Genomic DNA, 24,887 nt, shown 5'->3' with positions numbered 1-24,887 from the left:
CATGCATTCGCGGCTTGTTGTTATGTATGAGTGTGTGTGTTTGTGCGAGAGAAAAGGCGAGAGTATGTATGTGTGAGCACTACATGCTGGCTGCCAAGCGCTAGTCATGCATGCACAATACAAAAACAAAGCGCACAATAAAAAATTTTATTACGTTTTGTTTTCTTGGCTATTGTTTGCATACTTTGCGGCGCCAAAACCGACTGTGCCAACGGAGCAAGGTGCCAGTGCATGCAAGAATGAAAATATGCCCATCAAACACATACATATGTGAATTACTTTCACTGTACATGCGCACATATACATTTTTATAAACAACAACAACAACACATACACATAAAACAAGTGAACATTACTGATTTATGTGTAAAAAAACACGCGAATGCCGAAACGGCCAAGCGAGGCGTTACAAAGCCGCTGAGCATGTATGTATGTGTATGTGTGAGCGCTATATATATGTATGAGTGTGTGTTTGTAGCTTTCCCTCATGCACTTTATTTTGCACACTTTGCTTTTTGCCATGCTTTGCATACTCTTTTCGCCGTTGACATTTGCCACGCTCTGCCATTCATTCCTCTGGCCGAATTCATCAAAACAGCGTGGCAAAGCGAACACAACAACACAACGTGGAAAATGCGAATGCGCGTGCGAACATAGGAAATGTGTGATGAATTGGCATGCGGAAGTAGTAGGCAATGAAGGCGAAAGCAATGAGGACAGCGCAGCAGTGAGCAAAGCAGCAGCAGACAAGTGACGAGTTGTGGTCGAACAAAGTAACGAGTTTCATTAGCTCATTCACTCGCAGCGCAACGAGTTGTGGCTACGTAGCCTTTGTGCTCAATACACTTATACACATACACACACATAAATATATATGGAAAGTGTTAAACTGAGCTTTTCGCTGAGGTTTGGTAAATATTTTCGTTGACTTACTTAGGCTGGTTCGTTTATTCGGCACACGAGACGCACAGTGGTACATTTGTGATGTTGAAAGAGAGAAATTTTGGATTGAACTTCCTGGTTCTTTTTTAATTTTGTTTTCTTAAAACTTCTTAATTTTAGTTAGTATTTAAGTTTTTGTATTTTCCCGACCTTTAGAAGGCTAAAAATATATATCTTACTAACCACCGAAACTTTATCGACCAAATTTGCCAAAAACAAGTCATTATAGCTTCTTCTCACATAGTGTGAGAATAGGTGAAATTAGTTGATAACCACGCCCACATTTTTTACAGTATGAGGAAGCATCGAAAACTGGAGTACGGGACTTTAATCTGCTAAACTTAACCTACTCCGATCTCATGTCTCTCCCGCGAAACCACTGGACTAAGTATTACTTCATGGGAGAGAAGAATACACTTAAGACTATACGGACTGACTAACATCTTAACTGTTGTAAATATTTCAATCCTATCATAATTACGGCTGCCACTTCGCTGACAGCTTTCCATTTTACAGAGTATTCGCACATAAGTCAAAGTTAAATTTTCCACCCCGAGACTAACTACAAGTATGGTTTTCAGCCTTTTGCTTATACTTGAAAATCGAGGGCAGTGATAGAGTACGTGTGTTCAGAGTCTTGTATTTGTATAGGAAGCTTCTAAAGCACAACTGGCGACTGATTATTTGGATTAAGTGGAGAGCCAGGTCCCCATGTAGTCTATATATCCGCAAATGTAAGTCCGGAATCAATCTGTGGTTCCACTATCCTTTACATGAAGTTTGCCACCGTTGCTGGCCTTTTTTGATGGCTTTGATTCTCTCCTCTCTTCTTGAGCGAATTCGTCTCTCTGGATGTCAATTGGCTCTACTGGCTGATACTCGGCCCATCTACCAGATAACGTTTATGTTGGAAACTATTGCAAAAGTTCAGTAGCTTACTACATAATTAAGCAGAGGCATTAAGTTTCAGACTCCCCATAGTGCAACCGGGTTTATCGTGCTTCCTGATTTCTTTCATAATCAAAACATTTTTATGTTCATCATTACTTAATTTATATTTCTTTATTTTTTTAATTGTTCATTTTACTTCTCATCTCTTTACATTTATATATATTTTATTATCTTATCCCAACATTTTTCTTTCATTCCGTCTTTCACAACCCGTTTTGAATACTTTTGTTTAAATTTTCGGTTATGCCTTGTTCTCTCGATATATATCTATGTATGTATATCCCTTTTCACCTGATTATCTAAAAGTTAAGTTTTTCTTTTGGATCCTATAAGAGTATGCTCCGGTCTCGAAATCCTCTGTTAATCACCGCATGTTTTCGTAGAATTTTCGAGCATTACCCCTATCGGCCATCTTGTCCAACTCTTCATACTCTTGCATTTCGGCCTCTCTCTTTTCTTGTCTGCATATGCGTCTTATTTCCCACTTCGAGGGACTTACTGGTCGATTATAACGTTGCGATGTAGGCAGTCTTTTTTTTTCTCCACTGCGATTCGACAGTCCTCGTCGTACCTGCAGTTCTTTTGACCTTTACGAAAACCAATAGTTTCGCTTGCATCTATACGTAAGGAGCTGAAAATACCGTCCCACAGTTCCCTTATGCCGAGTTGCCGATGAGTGCTCTCAGAGAGCAGAAGTGCAAGTCTAGTAGAAAACTGTTTTGCTGTTGGTTTTGATAGTAGCTTCGTCGTATCTTCCTTGCATTTGCTGACGGAAGTGCTTTAGCGGGCGCGTATTTTCACTACAACAAGATAATAGACTGAGTCGATGTTAGGCGCTCGGAGGGTACGTACGTCAATGACACTGGAGACTTATCGTCCATCTATCACAACAGGACTCGACCACTGAGTTTTTCTCCCACCACAAATCCCACACAGAATTTGTGCTTCTCATATCGCCGCCATAGTAAATGTCACAAGGATCTACTCAGCCTTTACTTACTCTTGTAGGACCAAAAGTGATGATCTACTGGCTAATGTTCAGAGCATACTGAAGTTATGGAGGGAACACTTCTCCAACCTTCTGAACGGACGGACTATGATAAGCCTCGAATAGAAATTAGTCGCCTGAAGGACAACAAAGCGGCGGGGCCGATGGATTACCGGCTGAGCTATTTAAATACGGCGGCAAAGAACTGACAAGGTGCATGCATCAGCTGCTTCGCAAGATATGACTGAATGTAAGCATGCGACGATATAGTTGCCAATCGCCCAATCTACAAAAAGGGAGACTCCAAAATCTGCGCCAATTACCATTTGATAAGCCTCCTTAATACAACCTATAAGGTCTTGAACCTTATCAGTGTGGGTTTAGACCAGAAAAATCTACTATCGACCAGATTTTCAACGTGCGCGAAGTCTTGGGAAAGATCAGTGAGAAATTTGTATCAAAAAAATTAAAAAAATATTATTATCCACGATTATTTTCGAACATACACATGTTCCCGTGTTTTCTAGATTTGAAGCATTGGAAGTCAATCAGATTCAGATTTGAACACACTGAATCTCTTGAAGTAAAGTAGCATAGTTTTCCCTTTAGACAAGTATCCTCATGTCATTAGTCAAGCTCTTCAGCCTGTGTAGGTACATTATTTTCATAAACTAAACTCAAAGTATTCTGGCAAAGCGATGTCCTTAGTACCACCTAGCCAAAAAGTGTAATCCATCATGTTTTTAAATTAACCGTTAATGGAACTGAATTGTCTTGAGTTTACAGGTATCACTAACCATCCTAGTTGATTCAAAATATATCTCTCTAAACTTCAAATCCTAACCAACCATTAACAGGTCTCAAAACAGACGCTCTAGATCGTAATCACAAACTACTTGAAGTAGCAACATAGAGAACTGTAAAAGCTATACCATGACCTCCCCCACGACGATAGAAAAATCAAGCTTGTGGCATACACCGCCCACTGTGCATCGGCAATTGTCGTGCCGTCGTGCTTGCCTCATTATGTTCGGCAATTTCACTCGTCGTTTGCTTACTCGCTCGTGCGCTCGCACAGCGCGCACACAGGCACTCAGCCAACCAATATCATTCACAGTTACACAGGCATCGAGTGCAAAACGTCGTCGCTAATACAAAAAACGCAGAGTGGTCGAGTACTTCATTTGGCGAAATGTTAAAAATCAATATGAGCGCAACGTTTTCGTAGAAAAGCCATCAAATCGTGCAATTGAACGCCAAAATAAAAATATAAAATGATTATAAAATTATAAACGAACGCAAGCGTGACTAATGCATTTATGGTGGCAACGGTTAAGCAAAATAGCGAAGCACCAGTCCGTGTTGGTGCCACCAAAGTCAGCTGAAAACGTAAGCCGCAGCAGCAGCAGCAGAAAAGCAGCAACAACGGCGGCAGCGGAGGTGGCAAGAAAAGTGCAAAAATCTAGCTAAAATCTAACTTTGTGAAAAATAAAACGGTAACGCGTTACCTTCACGGATAACGGTATTTTCCACATTTCTATACTATACAGACGAGCGTATATCACTTCGCGTGCATTGACGGTACTACGCGACGGTGACGATAGTGCGTGAGTGTGAAAGTCAAACGAGCGAAAAGGAAGAAAAATAACCGAATAATAATGTATGCCACAGCGCGAAAGTGGCACGAAAAAGTTTTTCGCTGCAGCAATTAATAAGGGTAAAGAAAATATACAAATTAATACGCTACTTCGATTTTCACTTTCGTTTGTTTAGCAGTAAACAGCAAGCGAGCCTTCGATTTTTGTACTACTTACGAGCTGAGCCATAAGCGCTTCGGCCGCCGAGCGGCGCAACCCCTCGGCGCTTTCAGCAATAAAAAAAAAAAAACCCAAAAAATAATAGCAATAACAATAATAAAACAAAAACAACAAAACGCACAAGTCAAAGGCCGTCCTTCTAGCTGCGCCAAAATTTCCGCTAAACAACGCGTAGCCCAACCGCTCAGCGCGCTGCCCTCCTGATTTCCACTGCCGCTGGACGACGCGCTGTTATTGTCGCGTTATGCCGTGCAGTTAATAGTCGACACACACCCGCTACCCACTAAACCGTGCGCGTGCACTCGCTCTTTACAACGCCTCTCTCACCCTGACTCGTGGACTATTCATGCAACTACTGCTTTTACCGTTGAACGACAAGTCATTGTAATTATAGTAATTTTATTTATTCACTTAACGCGCAACGTGTTGTGGTTATAAAAGTTAATATTTTTTAGTGTATGTGCATGTGTATGCGCGCGCGCGTGTCTACGTGTGTGTCTGTTTGCGCTTACGATTCATACACACGCCGCGCTCACTGCGCGGTACGCGCCGCGTTACGGTTTTGGTGTTGTGTCGGCTTATTTTGCCTTGTCGCTGGCGGTGTTAATGTTAAAAACCAATAAGCGGAAGCTATGGCCTCTTCGTTGTTGGCCCTCAGTGATTTAATACGATTCCAATTGGAGCGCATCAAACTAGATGAATTCACCTACAAGGATGAGTTGCATCTGCTGCGCCAGCTGTTGGCGCTCGACATGCCACAACCGATGCACGCGCTACATTCGAACGGCAGTAGTCAAGAGCATAACCAGCCACCGCAAGCGGGCGCGGTGCCGCCACCCGCGTGCACACCGACCACACAAGCGCAAGTGCAAACGCAGTTGCCGGCGCACACGCAGACGCAGACACCTTTGCGCCTGCAAGCGCCACAGCATCACCAACATCAACAACAACAGCAGCCACCAGCGCCGCCACCACAACAACAGTACATACATGCATTGGGACCATTGCCGCCGCCACCATCATCGTCGTCGCCCGCGTCACAATACAAGCCAAAGTCATTGCCGCAAAATCACTATCCACCACCGCCAACACAAAGTCAGAGTCAATGTCAGCTCAGCAGCGCGGCGTACGGTCAGTCGTGTAATAATAGTAGCCAGCAGCATCAAAACGCGAATCATCACAACAGTCACGGTCACAGTCAGAGCCAACAGAATCTCTATCCACCCAGCTATAGTCCGGTGCAACAAAATCAACTCAACTACACGCAGAGTCAGAAGCAGCGGCAAAAACAGCGCCGCTTTCAGCAGCAAAACTCTAAGCGCTCACAACAACACTTACAACAACAGCAGCAGCAGCAACAACAGGCACAGAATCGCAGCAAATTGCATGTTGGCGCACCGTCAGATAGCGATGGCGCAGCCACGGCGGATGAGTCCAACAATGCCGCCACTGGCGCCAACAATCATCATCAGCAGCAGCAAACGCCGTCACCAGGTGGTGCTGGCGTCTATGTTGGCGCCGCCTGCAATGGCGGTATTGGCGCGCTTGGCAGTAGCGGTGAGCTGGCGGATGAGGAGCTGGTGGGCGCGGTTGGTGGCGGCGCCAACGCGGCAAATGGTGGCATTGGCGGCAGTGAGGATGGCTCCAGTGCCAGCAGCAATGCTGACCTACACAAGGATTTCAAGTGAGTACTTTGTGCGCGCATTGCTCAAAAAGCTCCGCGCAACTCTGTAAGTGTTTAGGTATATGCGTAAGTGTGTGTGTGTTAGTGTAGAGAAAGCGCAAGAAAAATGGTTTTCCAAAAAAATTTTACGGGTGAGCAAAAAAAAATGTCGACACTTTCGAGTGCCAAATCACGTATAACATTGCAGACAAGACATAAAGTTACAACAACAAATACAACGCAAGCAACGAAGTGGCGGCGAAAGTTGCCGCAGTGTCACGCAAATGCACACAAGCGTATGTATATATGTGTGTGTATGTGTATGACGGCCGTGCCGTGAGTACGCTTCAGAAGTACACACACACACATATATATACATATATATGTAGATATATCACACGGAGTTTCCCAGCACAAAAAACGCTCCACAAACACATATATATACAAGTGAAAGTAGCAAAAAAATCGCACTTTTTCCATCGCGCAAAATTTGCAATTCGCTTTGCCGTTGGCCTGAGCGCCTAAACGCACACATACACATAACAAAACAAACACATACAATACTTTGCATCGCTATGCCTGCTTATCACTTTCTTGCCGATTTTTTCATTTTCCACATGTTCGATTTCTTTTTGGTTTTATTGGTTTTGCTATTTTTATTGTTGTTGTTGCGGCAGTTCAGTTCGGCGCCCATTTTCCGTCCGTTGTTTTGGCTTATGACACTAAACGCGCCCACTGATTGCAGGCCGAAAATAAGGTCACGTGTGTCCGATGTGGCACAGTGGCCCGCACTAAACAACAGCTATAATACAGTTCAACCCTCATACATACATACATATAGCTGATTGTATGCAAGTGCATTGAGCGAAAAAGTGACGTGAGCCCTAACATATAACCTCAAACATTCACAAATGTTGGATGTGTATGTGGAAAATTACGGTAAAAATGACATGCCTGTAGCAATCATTGAAAGACAGTGTTGTACTTTAGACGAAATGCCGCATAAATATGATGGGAACTAAAAGAACCTTAAATTATGCAAAATTATTCGACAGGCTCATTCGTTTCCGCTCCCTTAATCATATAACGGTAATAGTTGTTAAAGATTTTGCTGAACCTAGAAATCCTTTGTCTACTTGTATGAAGCCTTATCTCCATTTTTAGGTTATGTCTCAAAACTTTCCAAGAACTTTTTTTCTGTCGTCATTTCCGGGCACTTAATCGTATAATGGTTCCATAAAAGAAATCCCGTTTCTAGCCACATTCTGAAACGAACAGTTGTTAAAGATCTTGCTGAACCCATAGACCTTCTGTCTAGTTGTATGAAGTCTATCTTAATTTTTTGTGGGGGCCCAAAACTTTCTAAAAAATTGTTTTCGACTTTAAAGAATGAACGATAATAGACTTGAAAAGCTTGGTACGAGTACTCTACATATATAAAAGTATGGAACAGGCTTCATATCAATCGTTGAAGAGAAGTGGTGATGACTTCAAGGCTTTAAAATTCCAACTCGAGAAATTTTAGTAGGTTCACTGCTCCAAAGTTGAAAGCCCTAGATTAAGTTAGGTAGGCAGGCTGATATCCCTGAAGCCTCGAATAATCAAAATTGTACAGCTAGAGACGCCGGTCCGTTGTTATGCCCAGAAGTCATAAGGAAGTATAAGTATAATATCAATTCCGATCAAATCGTCTGTTTTGTGAAGGTATGGCAACAGAGATGCTTTGATCTTAGACTGGCGAATGCTGGATAGTGTAGGAGACAGTGTTTAGAAATTTTCACCTAATCTTTCTACATGTAACTTTGACAAGATGCGTCCTATAAAATATTTAGCCTCGCCGCGTGAGTGCCAAAAGGCAGTGTTCACTGATAACATCCATCATTTCAAAGTGGCATGGAACTCTTACGTTCCAGCCTTCGCTAGAAAGATCCAGTATCCAATAGAACTCTTACGTATATTGGCCAGAAAGATTGCCCAACCGCACATATGAGATTTCGGCCAACACTTGTTGAGTTGACGCGAGGTCCAACGCCAGAACGCTAGAGGACAGGGACTTCAACTCTCTGTAAAATCTGTTGAGTTAATTTAGTGTTTAGACTTGGAAAGCGTCCATTACATTCCATCAGCTCTCAATATTTTCTTTTAACGATGCTTAATGATACCTCGAAGGTCCATTGATTGTGTCATTTCAGAATTTAATTACCTCCACCATATAAATACTTCGATTCAACTCTTCAGTTGGGCTAAATAAATGCAGTTTCTTTTAAGATACAAAACTAAAAATATGAAATAAACCTTTTTGACAAAAAACGTGACTTCTTATCACACAAACAAATTAGTCTGAAAAAGGACACCGAGGCTACTTTGATGAAAATCCGACTGTAGAAGTTATAGATTTTTTGAAGCGCAACAGTTAGATGAAGGGAAATGGGCTTAAAACAATTTCCGTTCATCTTAAGTTCACAACACTGTTATTTTAAGCCTCAGTTCAGACGGTTTTGGTGTATTTCCTTAAAGTTAATAGACCACAAACAAGGGTCAATACCGCGAGTTCTAAGAAGTGCATCAGCTGGTTCGAACATGTCAAATGAATAGCTGCATAGTGCCCAATTCACAAGCATTAAATAAAATACTATCTGCTGAATGTTGGTTCCTTTTGGATCTCGAATAGATGAAATTAAGGACTTAGCTTTAACATGTTTTTTTTTTTTTTGAATTAGGAAGCGTTTACGGCAATCAAGTACGTACTATGTAGTATCATTCGCAACTTCTGTTCTTTAATATTTGGTAAAGGGTATTGTATGGTATGGGAATTACATGTATTTCTTTCAAGCCTAGACAAAAAGACTAAAATGATAACCTTTTATCTGCCGAGTATCCCTGAGCTTCCATGTAAGTTTTTTGTTAGAAACTGAAAAAGCCTCGACACCTACGACGAAGGTTATCCAAAACCGATCTTCTTCTTCTTTTTTATTAGCGTAGACACCGCTTACGCGGTTATGGCTGAGTTTACAAGAGCGCGACATTCATTCTTCCTTTCCGCTGTTTGTAGCCAATTGGAGATTTCAAGTGTAGCCAAGTTCTTCTCCAACGTAGTGGATGTCTTCCTCTTCCTCTGCTTCCCCCGGCGAGTACTGCGTCGAATACTCTCAGAGCTAGAGTGGCACCAATTGGAGATTCCAAGTGTAACCAGGTCGTACTCCACCTGGCCTTTCCAAAAGAGTGGAGGTCTTCCAATTCCTCTGCTTCCCCTGAGGGGTACTGCGTCGAATACTATCAGAGTTGAAGTGTTTTCGTCCAATCGGACGACATGACCTAGCTGTCTCTTAATTCGTTCCACCGAATGCGATATTCGCCGTTGCCAATGCGCAAAGCACCATACACCATATAGCAGGGCGAGGATGATGAGTGATTTGTAGATTGGTTTTTGTTCGTCTCGAGAGCTAACTTTACTTCTCAAAGAGAGGACCTTACATTGCAAAGAAAGGACTATTACTGGAATCTTCTTCTTCTTAATTGGCGTAGACACCGCTTACGCGATTATAGCCGAGTTAACAACAGCGCGCCAGTCGTTTCTTTTTTTCGCTACGAGGCGCCAAATGGATATTCCAAGCGAAGCCAGGTCCTTCTCCACTTGGTCCTTCCAACGGAGTGGAGGTATTACTGGAATAGGAGAGAATTTTCTTAGAATATTTGAATTTTTAAAACCCGTCCTCTTATTCGACCTCATCCGAGACTTGAACCAATACTACAACTAGTGGGTACAATCACCCTTGTCAATTGAATGAAATTTAATGTAGCCATTGTGTCTGAGCTTTTACGTTTAATACCATCCCTCACGCCCAAAGGGCTGATCGGTAGATTGCCTTAAAAATCTATCACCTCCTCATATGGGTACAACAAATCGAGCGTAAAGGAGCGATTTCACTTAATTTGTATTAAGCGGCATTATCGAACTAAAAATAAATGCAACTGAATGTGTTTTACTTCAAGCCCAGAAGGCCTTGTCAAGTTGTTACTCCCATTTATTTGATAGGGCTGCAGTCATAGCTAACCAGCATTAGACTTTGAGGCGACACTTGACTGTCAGTTGTTGTATAAACTGATGGCAGAATATGAGATAGCTGCTTGAGAAAAAGATAATGCGAAAATGAACAAGGGAAATGTGAGCTTGCTGACGACAACAACTCAATGCAGTGAAAAAAGATGCAGCGACTGCACTGAATATATAAAGTTTTTGGAATGTCAATTTAAAAGAGAGCGAAGAAAATGAATAAAAACTACAGCAAATGTTGTGAAATTCAGCCAAAAACAGCGAAATCAAAAAAAAACAACAACAAAAATGAGAAAGTTGGTAACGCGCTGCTCTTCGCAGAATGACGCGAGCCAACTTAACAACAAAATTCTTGCCACTTAATTATTATATTATTTTTTTCATAATTTTTTGTTGAATATGGAGAGAAAAAATCCATAATTATCTCATTCTAGCTGCACTGTGCGCGTCATGCGGGCATACCATAGTCTGTGACATGCAAGAGTCTTATTTGTCATATGCACATTCGTATGAGCCTCGCAGGCATAGTTTACAAGACATGCAATGACACAGACACGCGCACAGCCATACATGGAGATTCAAACCCAAAGGCTGCTAGCTAAGCGTGTGAATATATATATTTATATGTGCATATGTATATGTATGAAAGTGTTTATAAATTACAAGAATGTGTGTTTGTAGCGAGGCATATCGGTGACCTCCTGTCGTATGGCCCTACTATATGACAGAATTGGCATGCATAACGTGTCGTGAATTTTTTATTATTGTTTTCGTATTAATTAAAATTGATTTTCGTTTTGCCGCTCATACTCCGCACGGACGAGCTGCTTGAGTTTATTTCTCTTACTTGTGCCGGTGTAAGGTGTGATCCTTTCTTGAGATTTTTGGTTTTGCTATTTATACCCTAGCGGAATATGCTTGTAAAATATGTTGAAGGTTTGCAATAGTAACGGTTGTTCGAAAAAGCGTGAAATAATCAAAATAACGGATCTCAAACCCAGTGCACAGGCCTCGGTAGGGATAATTCGCCTTATCACTTTACCTCGCCTTAAAACTGCTGTTTTTCGGCTACCCAGAGGATGCTTGGTCGAAGACCAGAAGAAGTCGTGAGATGCTTGAACCATATACTATATAAAAGAATGATTTCTGGACACTCCCAAGTGAACACTTGGCTCCATCCTCCAATAAAGAAGAGAAGAAGATCCCGCCCATCAGCAACATAGCTAGTGTTCCCTACCAAAAGATAATAATTCAGTTACTCCAATCAGTTTTTGCTGGGGTGCTTTCGCAGAACCGCCTCCTAGGAGTATCAAGCGGTTCTTCCTCAACTACGTCGGCGACATAAAACAATACACCGACCAAAGTTCGGATGCAACAAACTTCAGACAAACACTGACCGCAATTCCCAGTTGAGCCATTAACACCTTCACCGACTCCCTCTCAGTGAATGGCGTACTTGGAGTCAAACCTCCATCCATTGCAGACGAAGAGCTCGAGTTGCCGCGAGAATCAGGAGTGACTCCCGCGCAGTTTCGTTCTAAATACTGTAGCAGGTTAAAGTCCTACTTATCCAGAATCGACCCTGGCATATCAAATGTCCAGTGTGCAATGTGTCCCCGCATAACACTAACCACCTCTTTGCATACCCTGCTAACCCCATCATCTGACACTACTCCTCCTATGGTCCGATCCCGTTGAAACAGCACGTTTTCTGGTCCTACCGTTGGATGACTTCGAAGACAACTTATCTAATCTTTACCATCCTAACGGAGATTAGATACCCGTCAGAACAAAACCAACAACAAGTCCTCGGCATGACAGATAAATGGCGCTATTTGAATTATATCTATATGATTTTTAGTTAGCCATAACCTTCAAAAGGCCGTGTATCATATATCATTTTGAGTGAAGCAACTTTTGCTATTGTAATAAAATTGATAAAAAGGAAACACAGGAAATATTTGGATAGTAGAATGCTCTAAGAAAAGTGGGTGCCGAGCGAGCTCACTTTTGTTCAACGACGAGTTCATGCTAATTCGGAACAGTGTTTGGAGATATTCAAGCATAATTAAGCCAAGTTTTTACATCGATATGAGAAACTGGATGAAACGTGGCTTCATCACTTCACTCAGAAGTGCAATCGATAACCTTTCCAGTGGACCGCACACGATGAACCCGTTCCAAAGCGTTAAAATACAGCAGTCGACTGGCAAGGTTATGGCGTCTACATTTTGAAATGAGCATAGATATATTGTGTGAATCTCTGTAAAAAGGAAGGACCAGCAACAGCGACTATTACCTAACGTTATAGGACAGAAGAGAGAAGTAATAGAATCGCTATAATCAGTGTATCACCTTGAAAGGTACTACGAATTTTGCCAATAAATGTGTTTTACTATGGTAGGCTGAGGACAAGAAAAAACGTGTTATAACATTCAGTAGCTTAGTAGTCTTAGAGGTATGAAGTTACTTACAGATTCTCTTTTTCTTGAATCAAAGCTCATATAACAAAATTTAGTTAACCTGTCGGGGGCCAAAAATATAGCCCATAACGCGCTACTTTGGACTCTTCAATGCCGTACCGATCATTTTGTTGTCAATGCTGCAACAGGCTGCGAAAAAAATATTGCTAAAATAAAGGAAATCGCCGAGTCCGACCTTCCTGAGAGTACTGCTTCGGTTGCCTAGGAGCTAAACATTGCATAAATACCCGTTTGGAACGATTGAAATAAGACTGAATGCAAAAAGAAGCTCAATGTATGGATGTCATACCAGCAAAAAACCTCATCGACCTAGTTTTCATGTGCAAATCGCTGTTGAAAGTGGCTCACTTACGGCAACGGCAAGCGAAAACAGCAATGGTCGAATCCCGTTGAGCTCGCGCAAACGGAAGCCGAGCCAAGATTCGCGGTTAAAAAAATGTGCTATGTGTTTGGTTGGGTTGCCAGGTAATCGTTTCCTATTAGCTGCTGGCCTGCGACCGAACTCAAAAAATTTGGGTCTGTACTGTCAAAAGTTGGAACACTTGAAGAAAGCAATCAACCAGAAGCGGCCAGTTTCAGCTTCGGTGAACTGGAGGAGAACTTTGTTTCATCAGTAAAACGCAAGATCACAACGCCAGCTTCAGTTTCGACCAACAGAAGAGAAATTTTTGTTTTCATCAGGATAACGCTAGACAATACACAACGAGAGTGATTTGCTAAACGCTCCCGTATCTTGGTTAGAAGATTCTTATGCTGCCAGATTATAGTCGACAGCCAGGTGGTTACTATCTGCTCTTGTCTTTAGTAGATGATTTTGTGCGTGAAAAAATCGCCTCTAGCGAATCTTGTGAAAACCGATGAAAAACTGGGGCAGTTTAGTCAATAGAAATTACGGTTCCTATGTGAGTGACATTATGAAATTGTTTTCAAAATTTTGCCATTTATCTAACAGAACAGTAAACCTTATATCAATAAGAAAAAATCCACAAAATAAAAGTATGTTTGAGAGATTTGAGTTTCAAAGGTTCTTTTAAGGTACCGGAAAGAGCTTTCATAAGGTCTATTTCAGTGCTTGATTCTTGTCTTCCCTTACTTGTGCTTATTTGTAAGTGCTTTTTGTTTTCCTTTTTTTCTTCCTCTCGACTTTGCTTGACATTTTCGGCATGTTGTTTGTGCACCTTTGCTGCACCTGCTCCATCTGCCACAGCACTACAAATGGTTTTTATCCACTCAGCTCGCGCTCAGCACCCGCTCAGCCTTCACAGTTGGCCTGCCAACGCGATTAATTGGAGAACACGAATTTTTTACTTATTATTACCAGTTTTTTTGTTTTAATTTCTTGTTGTTGTTGTTTTTTGTACTTTTTATCGTGGCACTGCACGAAATATTTATTCTCTGTCATTATATGTACATTTACAAGCGCATTTACACCGTTACACACACACGTGCAGCAGTGGCAAAACGCAATGACCCCACACACCTCCGCCGGCGACCCACGTCGCTGCAGGTCGCGGGCAAATGAAATCACAACCTCGTAAACGCGAGTTCAAGCTATGTAAATATTACCTTGTTGGCACTATTATTTATTATTATTTTTTATTTTTGTATAGGTGTTGTTGTTTTTGTTGTTTTTCTGCACACCCTTTACTTTTGTTTCGAGTGCTCACGGTTTGATGCCAAGTTTAATTTCCATTATTTTATAAGCATTTACATATTTGTTTCTATATGTGTGTGTAAGTCAGTGTGCGTGTGTAGGTGTGTGCTTGGTTTTATCCGGGTTTATTATGTGCACATAAGAACCTATTTTTCGTCAGCCAACAGCCGGTAGTATTGTCATTTATTATGATTATGGTTTATTACAAAACAAACATGTAGCTGAATCATAGTATTTGTTGGTGCAACAACAAAAAAATATATATAAAGTTATAATTTCAGTTTATTGCATTAATTATAACTGTAATTTGCGGTCGTCTACCAGCTGGCGTGAATTCGAATTTCGGCCTTCATTTGAATAATATTATAATTATCGACTACTAAAGGATAAAATTTATAAAAACAAATTGAGTCGAGCAATTCAACTCTTCTTCTAGCGGCAGGAATATTGACCATTTCACAAAATTATTTCCGAAAAATATGAAAGCCATTTGAAGTCAGCACAGGGTGTCCACACAAATTTTATCTTTACCAAATTCTCTTGTCTTCATTATACTGATTGTCGTCAAGGTCCTTAAGCATTTAGAGAAGACCACTGCATTCGTTCTAGAAACTCTCAAAATCAGCACAGGGTGGCCACAGAAACTTTTGCTTTACTGATTTCTTATGAATCCTTATATTTGGTCTCACCAAAGTACTTTAAAATGAGTGATTATTAAAGAGTATATTACTTTAATCGCTCTAAGGAGTATTAAATCATACTTAAAATCAATACAGGGTGTTAACATATGTGTTTGCTTTACCGATATCTTATGTCTTTATTATATTTGGTTCTTCAAAGAGCTCCCCAAAAATTTTACTTTTACTGTAACCTTAACCTTTCAGTATTCTAATTATTTTCTATAATCAAATCTGGGAAAGTGGATAAAGTTTACAAGTATTAGATCTATTACAGAGGTCGCCATTTAAATAATGATCTATTTTGAGAACCCTAAGGAATCCTTATACAACCTCTTTATTCGGCAAAGTCTTTTACATCCCAGCCCCTTCTTGAGATCTCATAGAACTAAAACCTGAACTGTGTTCATTATTTTTAATATGTTATAGTCTTTTCTGTATTATAAAAGATCCAGAATTAATGATTTTGAAACCACAGAGTCCGTTATAAAATCGTCAAACAAAAAAACTTACACATTCCACAGTTTCTATTTATTAAATAAGGACACCGGTGAATGCATTTAAATATACCTAAAGCTCCGTTTCTCCCTTTCACACTCATTTTTTCTACATCAAATATATTTTCATAGATAAATTCAGGCGATAGGGCAGTTCCTTTTCGTGGTTTCGATGGCGGCTTTAAAATCGACGAATAGGTGGTCTGTATCGATCTCCCTTTCATGGGTTTTTTCCAAGGTAGGCATATGGTAAAATACGGTCGATAGTTGATTTTCTAGGTCTAAAACCACACTGATAAGGTCCAATCAATTTGTTTGTAAGTGGATCAGATTATGAGGTTACTTTTTGTGGCTTGGGCAAAGCACTCTTGGGCTCCAATGATCGGAACTGCTTTCATTCGACCATATCTTGTAAAGAAAATGAGGGATGTATCTTGTCAGCTCTTCGCCAACGTATTTGAATAGCTCTGCCAGTAATCCATCAGCCCCTTCCGCTTTGCTGTACTTCAGGTGGGTAATTGCTATTCGAACCTCCTCATAGTCGGACAATGGAACATATATTCCATTGTCATGGACTTGGGAATCGGGTTCGCCATCTCCAGATGTTAAACTTTCACTGGCGTTCAGCAGGCAAGAAGTTCGGTTTGCTCTGAAAATCAAGCACTAGATCACCACTTTGGGATCTACAAGAGTATGCTGCGGTCTTTTAGTCGTCCCATCTTATCGTAGAATTTTTGATCATTATTCTGGCCGCTGGCTTGTCAAGCTCTTCATACTCCTTTTCTTTTTTTGTCTGTATATGCGTCTCGCTTCCGTCATCAACTCTGGCTACCTATCCCATCCCGTAGGTGCTGTGGTCGATTGTTGCGTTGCGAGGTAAGCAGCCTGTTTTCTCTCAATTGCGACACGACAGTCGCCATTGTACCAGCCGTTCTTGCGCTTTTTGCGAAAACCAATGTGTTTGCTGACCGGCGTGCTTTACTATACAGAAGCAGGCGGATATATTCGCTACAATAAAATAGTGGTCTAAGTCGATGTTCGTTCCTCGGAGCGTACGTTCGTCAAGGACACTGGATACATGCCGTTACAATCGCCAAGCACAATTATTACATATTGGCGTGGCAGCTCACATAGGTGCGCTCCAAGAGATCATAGAGGGCATCGTCCTTCTCTTCCGTCGGGGCGTGGGTGCAAATCAGCAACCACCGGGTTGAATGCCAGGACTCAACGACTGAGTCTTTCGATTCCCACACCGAATTTGCATTCCTTTATATGGCACCTGTAGTAAAAGTCACAAGGACCTACTCGTCTCCTTTCTTGTCCCGTCCATCGCATTGGTTAGGCGGTTGTTATGTCAGCCTTTACTTTTAGGACATCAACTAGCTCATCAAAAGTGGAGCATTTCATCCGAAGTTGTTATTCGCCTTTCATTTCAGCTCACAACCGTACTGGCCAAGTAGTATAAAGTTTTTTACACATTTATATAGCGCGTCGCTTGTTTCAAGATGGACACTCGCTCGCAGCCGCACCTCTGGTGAACAGACGCTGCAATTAGACTTCAGCGAACCCTTAAACCAAATATGTGGGAGTGGCTCCGCTGAGGCTTCTTCTTCCAGCTCTTTTAACCGGGATCCCAGGCTCGAGGACAAAAGAGTAGAAGTTGGCTATTGTCCCACGACTGTAACTGCTTACACAGAAGCATGAATATATCCCATTACACCCCACAGTCAAATTTACTTTTATTAAATAATATTACTTTTACCTTTGTATGGTCGTTAGACCGCCCTTTTCTATAGGATCTTTAAGGCTGTAATAAGACTATGATTGTATATTTCAGTTAACCAATCAAGAGAATTGAGTTAACACAAAAAATATCTTTTATGACGATTTTTATCGTGATTTTGATCGGTCAATTTGAATCACAGCTATATGTTACATTAATCCAATTTTAACAATACATTCGGAGATTGTAACTTTCTCTTGGACAATAAGCTATTTGAAGATGTCTTGTGTCAATTAAAACAGGAATACACTCTTGTTAACAAAAGGCAGACTGACTCACCTTTCATAGGGTGAAACGTAGAACTAAGAAGCCCTGATCTCAAATCGAAAACAAGACAACATATGCAACGTTATTAGCCCTCCCTTCTCGCCAATCAACGACTTAATGTTCGCATTGCACATTTCTTTGCTGTCAAAATATTTTTTTTTTTTTCGTTTTTATTTATCTTCTTTTAATAATTCGAAATTCCTTTAAGGACAAGCGTAATACGTTTATGAAATCACAAAGCCCACCCACAGTGACCGCAATTATTTTCAAGTTTATGTTGCCTAATAGCGGAGTAATCTAATGGTACGCCCACTAATTTCCTGCAGTCACTAACATAAATTTTATATGCGAGTATGTCTATAGGAATGAGTATACAACGGACGCACATAAATAGCACTAAAATGGAAATTTGAATACGGAGAAATAATTATGGGCAGAGTGTTGCAAATATTGATGAATCGCATAATGCTTTTTTGGACGATATTAGTGGAAATATTGGCCTTTAGCAAACCATAATAGATTTCTCCGGCAGCCAAGTCGGTCGAAAAGTGATTAGACAAGACAGTCTTTTGAACTAAACTTAAAAAACATGTTGAAGGAACACTGAACGAGAATTAAGTCTGAATTATAATATAAAAACCTGAACCCGAAGTAAATATCATAAAAGGGTGATGCATTTCAAGGTTCCCTACTTTTTTAAAGAAAAAACACAGAAACTTCAAATTTAATGGAGAATGTGTATTATAATTCGAAAGAACATTTTTTTGCATTAATTTTTTGAAGATTATCTCTTTCAAATTTTGGCCGCGGCTTTCTCTAAGATGGGTTATCTGTTGAGTTCAATTTTCGATGACTCCTTGTAGCATTTCGACTGGTAGCTGAGGTTCGAACAAGGCCTGAATCGAAGCGGGATTTTCAGCATAGACTTTAAACTTTACATATCCCCTCAGAAAAAAGCCCTACTGTAACGGATATCACACATTTTTATATGCTCACCGAAGTAATCTTTCAATAAATACATTGATTGTTGCGACGTGGAGGAAGTGTCGCCGTCTTCTTGAAACCGAATATCGCCAAGATCACGAGCTTCAATTTTAGATATCAAATAATCGGTTATAATGGGGCGATAACGGCTTCCATTGACGGTTACGTTCTCACTGGCATCATTTTTGAAGAAATATGGACCGATGATTTCATGGCCCACAAACCACACTAAACCATTGTTTTTTCTGCATGAAATGGCCTCATCGATTAACAAAGTTTGTCTCGAAAACGGCGGATCTTCTTGAAACTTTTCAAAGGCCCATAGAGCGAAGCGGTCAGTTCTGGCACAAGCTGCATTTTATATGCTTCCAATTTATGATCTCGACGTAAAATGCGCCAAGTCTCTCCATACGTCAGTCCGAGTTGATGCAAACGGTGCCGAATCAACTCTCTACAGTCTTCTTATACACTCTCAACTACGGCTGCTATATTTTCTTCACTGACCAAAAATAACACGACAGCTTGACACGACTCACGCATGATCTGTCAAAAAAGGCTATTGGAAAAAGTACCTATACTTGGATCACCTATTATAAGGATTAACTTTTGTAGATTTAGCTCATTCCAGCAGTTTCAGTCAGTTTTTGACGGAAAGGTTCTGTGAACTCCATTCCTCAAAATATACACACTGCATTACTTCGTTGTTAAAGAGAATAATTGTTTTTTTGTAACAGTTTCTTTAAATATATAGTATATTGAGGTCGCATGCAGATTACAGGCATACTACACAATTAATGCACTGAATGGCCAAAGCAAATTTACGCATTAAAGCGGTAATTTATAAAACACAAAGTAATGGAATCAAAACGGAAGAGTGGCGGGAGCGAAAGGAGCTGAATTTTACTGCAGTAAGAAAATGTGAAAAAAACGCATAATCCTTACAGGAAAGGTATGTCATATGCACGACATGGTGCTGACGGACTGCTGTGAGTGTAAACACGCAAGAAGGACATGCACAGACAGACATTTGTATACTCGTATGCGTGGAGACATATAACTGGAAATATACTAGGGCCGCTGGATAAGTTCATTATTTGTAAGTTTATTTTATTTCTTGCGTCAACTCTTTCAGCTTTCTTAACATAAGGTTCAAGTAGGTTCAGTGATTGATTTCAATGCTGCTAATGATTTCTGAAGCAAGTCTTTCAAGTCAAATTCTGTTTTGGCTCCACATTACTTACCAACGACCTTGGATTTTCTATGTTACCGTTTATTGTAGAGTTTGACGGCGGTTTACTTCAGCCTTACTATTTATTATTGTATATACTCTTTAAGTGTGAACAAATAAAATATTTTGAAGCTTAGAATTTTTATATCACTTTGATATAGTATACCATATTTAGCTTTGCGTAACCACTGAACTATTTTGATAAAAGGGTCGCTTTTATTGCAAAATTGGATCCTACTGTAATGGTTCGGTACAAACCCATTTCCTTTCGTAATTTTGCTAGGGTTGCGATTCACGTAATCACAGAACTATCTTGAGACAAGAGTCAGTCTTGTTTGAAAATTAGATCCGACATCTATTGCTTCGGTACTAAGCCATTATTTTTCCACAATTTTGCATAAATCAACATCCCGTGACCATTGAACTTATTAGGTACAAGATCTGATTTTATTTGCGTTTGTAAATTGGGTCCAACATCTACTGTTACTAATATAACGTAATTATTACAGTTCATTGATAGCGACTGCAAACAGCCGAAGCCATGTCTATAATCTCGAGAAATCTTTAGAAATGATAATTAAGCATATTAACCCCCAATTCTCTGATTGGCTGAAATCCACTGTACAGATTTTAGTTCATCACTCATTTACTATTATAATCTTACAAGGCTTCAAACAGAAACGAAGCTCAGTGGAATTCGTGCGAATACCCAGTGGTATTTCCAGGCTCGTGAGGTATCAGGCTGGTGTTTGTACAATCCAGTGTGGGTAACTGCTATATTCAACTCCACAACATACTCTTTAAGTAGGAATGTAATGTAGCTTCTCTTCTGAGATGATTTGTGTATCTGAAATTTATGTAATTATATACTCATCCCTCCCAATCCAATTCATAGATTTTTCTCGACCATTTCGGCCTGAAACTTAAATCTACAATCTTTTCTAATGATTTCTTAGTTTGTCAACAACGATTTTGAATGAAAATCTGAACATAGCTTTCTATCCACCAAAATCGGTAATCGGAAGAAGCTACATAGATTTCTTAAGACTTTAATGTTTAATGTTTTATTTTTGGTACCAAATATTTGTGGAAAAATTTCCGAAACTTTTGCTTTACATATACAAAAGTGGATCCGGCTACGCGAATACATTTTATACTATTATTCATATAATAAATTATTCAAGACAGTGAACATTTTATTTACGAATAAAGGCGGAAACGTTTTTGAGATTGTAGTTGAGGTTTAATTTTGAATATGTTCATACAAATAAATTTCATTGGAAAAAATAACGAATTTAAGGCTGCTTTCTCAATGTCTGGTCACCAACCTTTCTGTCCAATTAATCGAGTTGTCCGCTTAAAAGAGCGTCAATTTAATAGAGCTTTCACTGTACTTTTTATTTATGAATGGTTTTTACTATCCTATCTTCTAAGTTGGTTCGAACTGGACACAGTGTGCTAAATTTTACTAAAATCGGTTCAGTAGTTTAGGAGTCCATCGCGGACAAACAACATGACACGTAATTTTTATATATAAAAATATATATTGTATCGTATGACTACGCGGGCGAACAAAAAGCGATGATTTCGAACTTGTGTTAGTCTCCTGATTTAGTTCCAACTTTTTTAGACCCTTGATTTTTTGATGTCCAAATTGCTTCTCCAGCTTAGAGACGTCGGTCCGTCGGTTGCTTTGTGGGTTGTGATTATATCTGGATCTCATCTGAAAACATACTCGAACTAGCTCAGTTTACTTTACAAAATTTAACCTTAAAGCCGTATTTGATTTGTGCGTGATCATAATGTATGATGTGAATAGTCATTTTGGCAATGTCAATTTTGAGGCCTATGCTACTTTCGTTGTAGTTTCTTTTTTGTAAGGTTCCCAAATAGTTGCCTGACTTTTCTCAGAGATCTACAAGAATACATATAACATAATTTACAAGAATTTCCTAAACATCTAAACCTATTAAATAGCCCTCGTACTTATATGCGCATAAAGTCATACAGCGTTACAAAGCAAGAAAAAATCAACACATTACTCACGAATACAAAAAAATATATACGCATATATATAACTACATACATATGTATGTATTTATAACGCCACTTCATCAGCTAAGGGTTTCATTTCGATTGCTCATAAGCCACAAGCATAACACATCAAGTGTTGGAAGGCAGTAACAGCAACAACGGTAGCAACAACAACAACAAAAGCAAATAGGTGGCGAAAAGTCATTTAAAAATAGACGCATTGTCGCGCACTTTTGCGACCGTGCGACGTGTTTAACCCAGTGCGCCAACGTCGCCATTGTTGCTCAACTGCGTTGCCCCGACGAATGTATGTGTGTATGTATGTATGTGCTTGTGGTATTCCCAAACTAATAATTATGTAAATTCCCAGCATGAGTGTAGCGCAAAGGCAAAGGCTGCCCACTTGACGGAGACTTTTTCGCATTTTTTGTTTTTGTAATTACCAGCGACGCTCAAATAATATTTAGCACACTTACGTTGCTTTCACTACTATGCTGTTGTTGGTGTAGTTTTTTATTGTTGTTAACTCATTTGTTTTTCGACTTTCTTCGCTTGCAGAGTCCAAGTACTCGAGTGGTTTCAACAGTTGTACGTCCAAACGGAATCGTTCAGATCGGACGAGGAGTCACAACGTGTCCGTGAGGCGGGCAATAATTGCTATCGCAAGGAACATCATCCACTCAAGGCATGCGATCTATATACAGAGGCTATATTTTTAGCGCCCGTCGAAGAGGATGCAGACAATACGACGGCGGCAATGGCGCATGCGAATCGTTCGACTGTGTTGCATGATTACGGCATGTATGAGGTATGTATGAACCCATTTACATACATACTATATATGGATGTATGTATGTGCTATATTTGTACTTGCTACAAATTGTATTGTATACAAGTATATGCAATTTAAATCAATGTTGGCAAATAATGTAGTACACGAGTGTGCATGTGTTGTTGTAAAAATAAAATATGCATTTTAGGTAAACACAGAAGGTCATCCATTACACATGAATAGCTAGGAAGTCCCCAATGAGAACTTGTCATGTGCATATCGTTCGAAAGCATCAACACAAAATTCGACATTTTTGTTAGGAAAAAAAATAAAAAATGATATTTCGAAATATTTCGGGATCTCGAAATTCCAGAAACCTGATTTTAAAAGATTATTTAAAGTACAATAATGGAACTGAAGTAAAAAAATACTAAAGTAAATCCCGTAATATTTCGGGATCCCGAAATTCAAAGCAGCCGATTTCCAGATATTATTTAAAATCCAATAATGGAACTGAAGTAAAAGAAGTACTAAACTAAATCACAAAATATTTATTTAAAATTTAATAGTGGAAATGAAGTAAGAAAAATACTAAATTAAATCCCAATTTTTTTCCTGATCCCGAAATTCAAAGAACCCGTTTTCAAAAGAGTATTTAAATTTAGTTACAGAAACCAAAGTAAAAATAAATACTAATCTAAATCCCGAAATATTTCGGGATCCCGAAATTCAAAGAACCCATTTTCAAACGATTATTTGAAATTCAATAATGGAAGTGAAGTCAAAGAAATACTAGTCAACTTTCTGGATCCCGAAATAAAAAGTACACGTTTTCTACGGATTTCTTGCAATTCGATAGTGAACCCCAAAATTATTGATTTTTTATTATTGTAAATTCAATCCCGAAATATTCCAGGATCTCGAGGTCCACAGAAAATCGAATTTTAAGAATTATTTGCCATTCAAAATGGATTCCTAAGGAATATATAATAATACGAATTACGTTTAATAAAAATAGAAAGCATGAACTTAACGCTTGAGGCTTTTTAAAAAGTAAAAAAACTTGAGGCTTTTTAAAAAAAACTAAACTAGATTGAATTTCGCCAATGCACATTGTAATTGGTCCGTTGCTAAATGGAAAACCGTTTTATTTAGCGACGAATCAAAGTTTAATATGATTAATTCGGATGGAATGAGTACAGTCCGCCGGCATAAAGGTAAACGCCATAGTGCAAGGAACTATAGGATGAGTTTCAAGCATGGTGGCGGTAGCATTATGGTGTGGACGTGTTTTTCCGGCAGCGGGGTTGGTCCTTTTAAAAAAATAGATGGAATAATGGACAGGTTTTTGTAAAAAAGTATTTTGGAAACCAATATGCTACCATATGCTGAGTGGAATATGCCACTTTCTTGAGTCTTTCAACACGACAACGACCCGAAACACACATCTAAGCTGGTAAAAGACTATCTTAGGGTCAGTGGTGTTCAGGTTCTTGATTGGCCTGCTCAATCCCCGGACTTGAATCCAATCGAGAACCTGTTTGGCATTTTAAAGCGAGCAGTTTCTGGTCGGCGTTTTGGCAACCGAGAAGAACTCTTTGACACGTTAAAAATGGAGTGGATAAACATCCCACAAACCACAATTGATAATTTGATAGCATCAATGCCCCGAAGATGTGCTGAGGTTATAAAAGCTAAGGGTTGTTATACAAAATATTAATGTGTTGCTTTAGATTTGCACAATTACTAATTGACTGTGAAGTATATTTTGTTATTTTTCTCAGCAATATTTACTAAGAGCAATTAATTGGAAAATATTTTAGTTACACTTTTTACAAGTATTTTATTTTCTTTTATAAAATTTTTGTTAAAATATATTTTGAAAAAAGTATAACAAAAATTATTATTGAACTAAATTTGTTGCTTTTGTTTTGCACAACACTGTATATATATGTGACCTGGTCTACGAAAAGGGAGCTAACGTGCGAAAACTAGTTTTCTGGGAAAAGCTGTTAAAAATAATCGTCAATTTCTGGTTATCTCATTAATTGTTCTCCTTTTTTTTGACACCTAAGCCCCCTTTCCGTAGACCA

General features: G+C 39.5%; 1 protein-coding gene across 1 annotated transcript in view; it reads left to right on the top strand.

The window, feature by feature from the left end:
- Nucleotides 1-4,009: 4,009 nt before the first annotated feature.
- The window catches only part of LOC126754250 (uncharacterized), a 34,377-nt gene continuing 13,499 nt past the window's right edge, over nucleotides 4,010-24,887 (top strand). Inside the window, exons 1-2 of the mRNA XM_050466255.1 lie at nucleotides 4,010-6,382; nucleotides 22,581-22,830. Coding sequence (XP_050322212.1) covers nucleotides 5,331-6,382; nucleotides 22,581-22,830 — 1,302 coding nt within the window. The 5' untranslated portion in view covers nucleotides 4,010-5,330. The remainder of the gene's footprint in view (nucleotides 6,383-22,580; nucleotides 22,831-24,887) is intronic.

Source organism: Bactrocera neohumeralis, chromosome 3 (genome assembly GCF_024586455.1).
Source record: "Bactrocera neohumeralis isolate Rockhampton chromosome 3, APGP_CSIRO_Bneo_wtdbg2-racon-allhic-juicebox.fasta_v2, whole genome shotgun sequence".
NCBI classification, from domain to species: domain Eukaryota; kingdom Metazoa; phylum Arthropoda; class Insecta; order Diptera; family Tephritidae; genus Bactrocera; species Bactrocera neohumeralis.
Note: the sequence above shows the minus strand (reverse complement) of the source record. Positions and strands in the feature narration are given on the sequence as shown.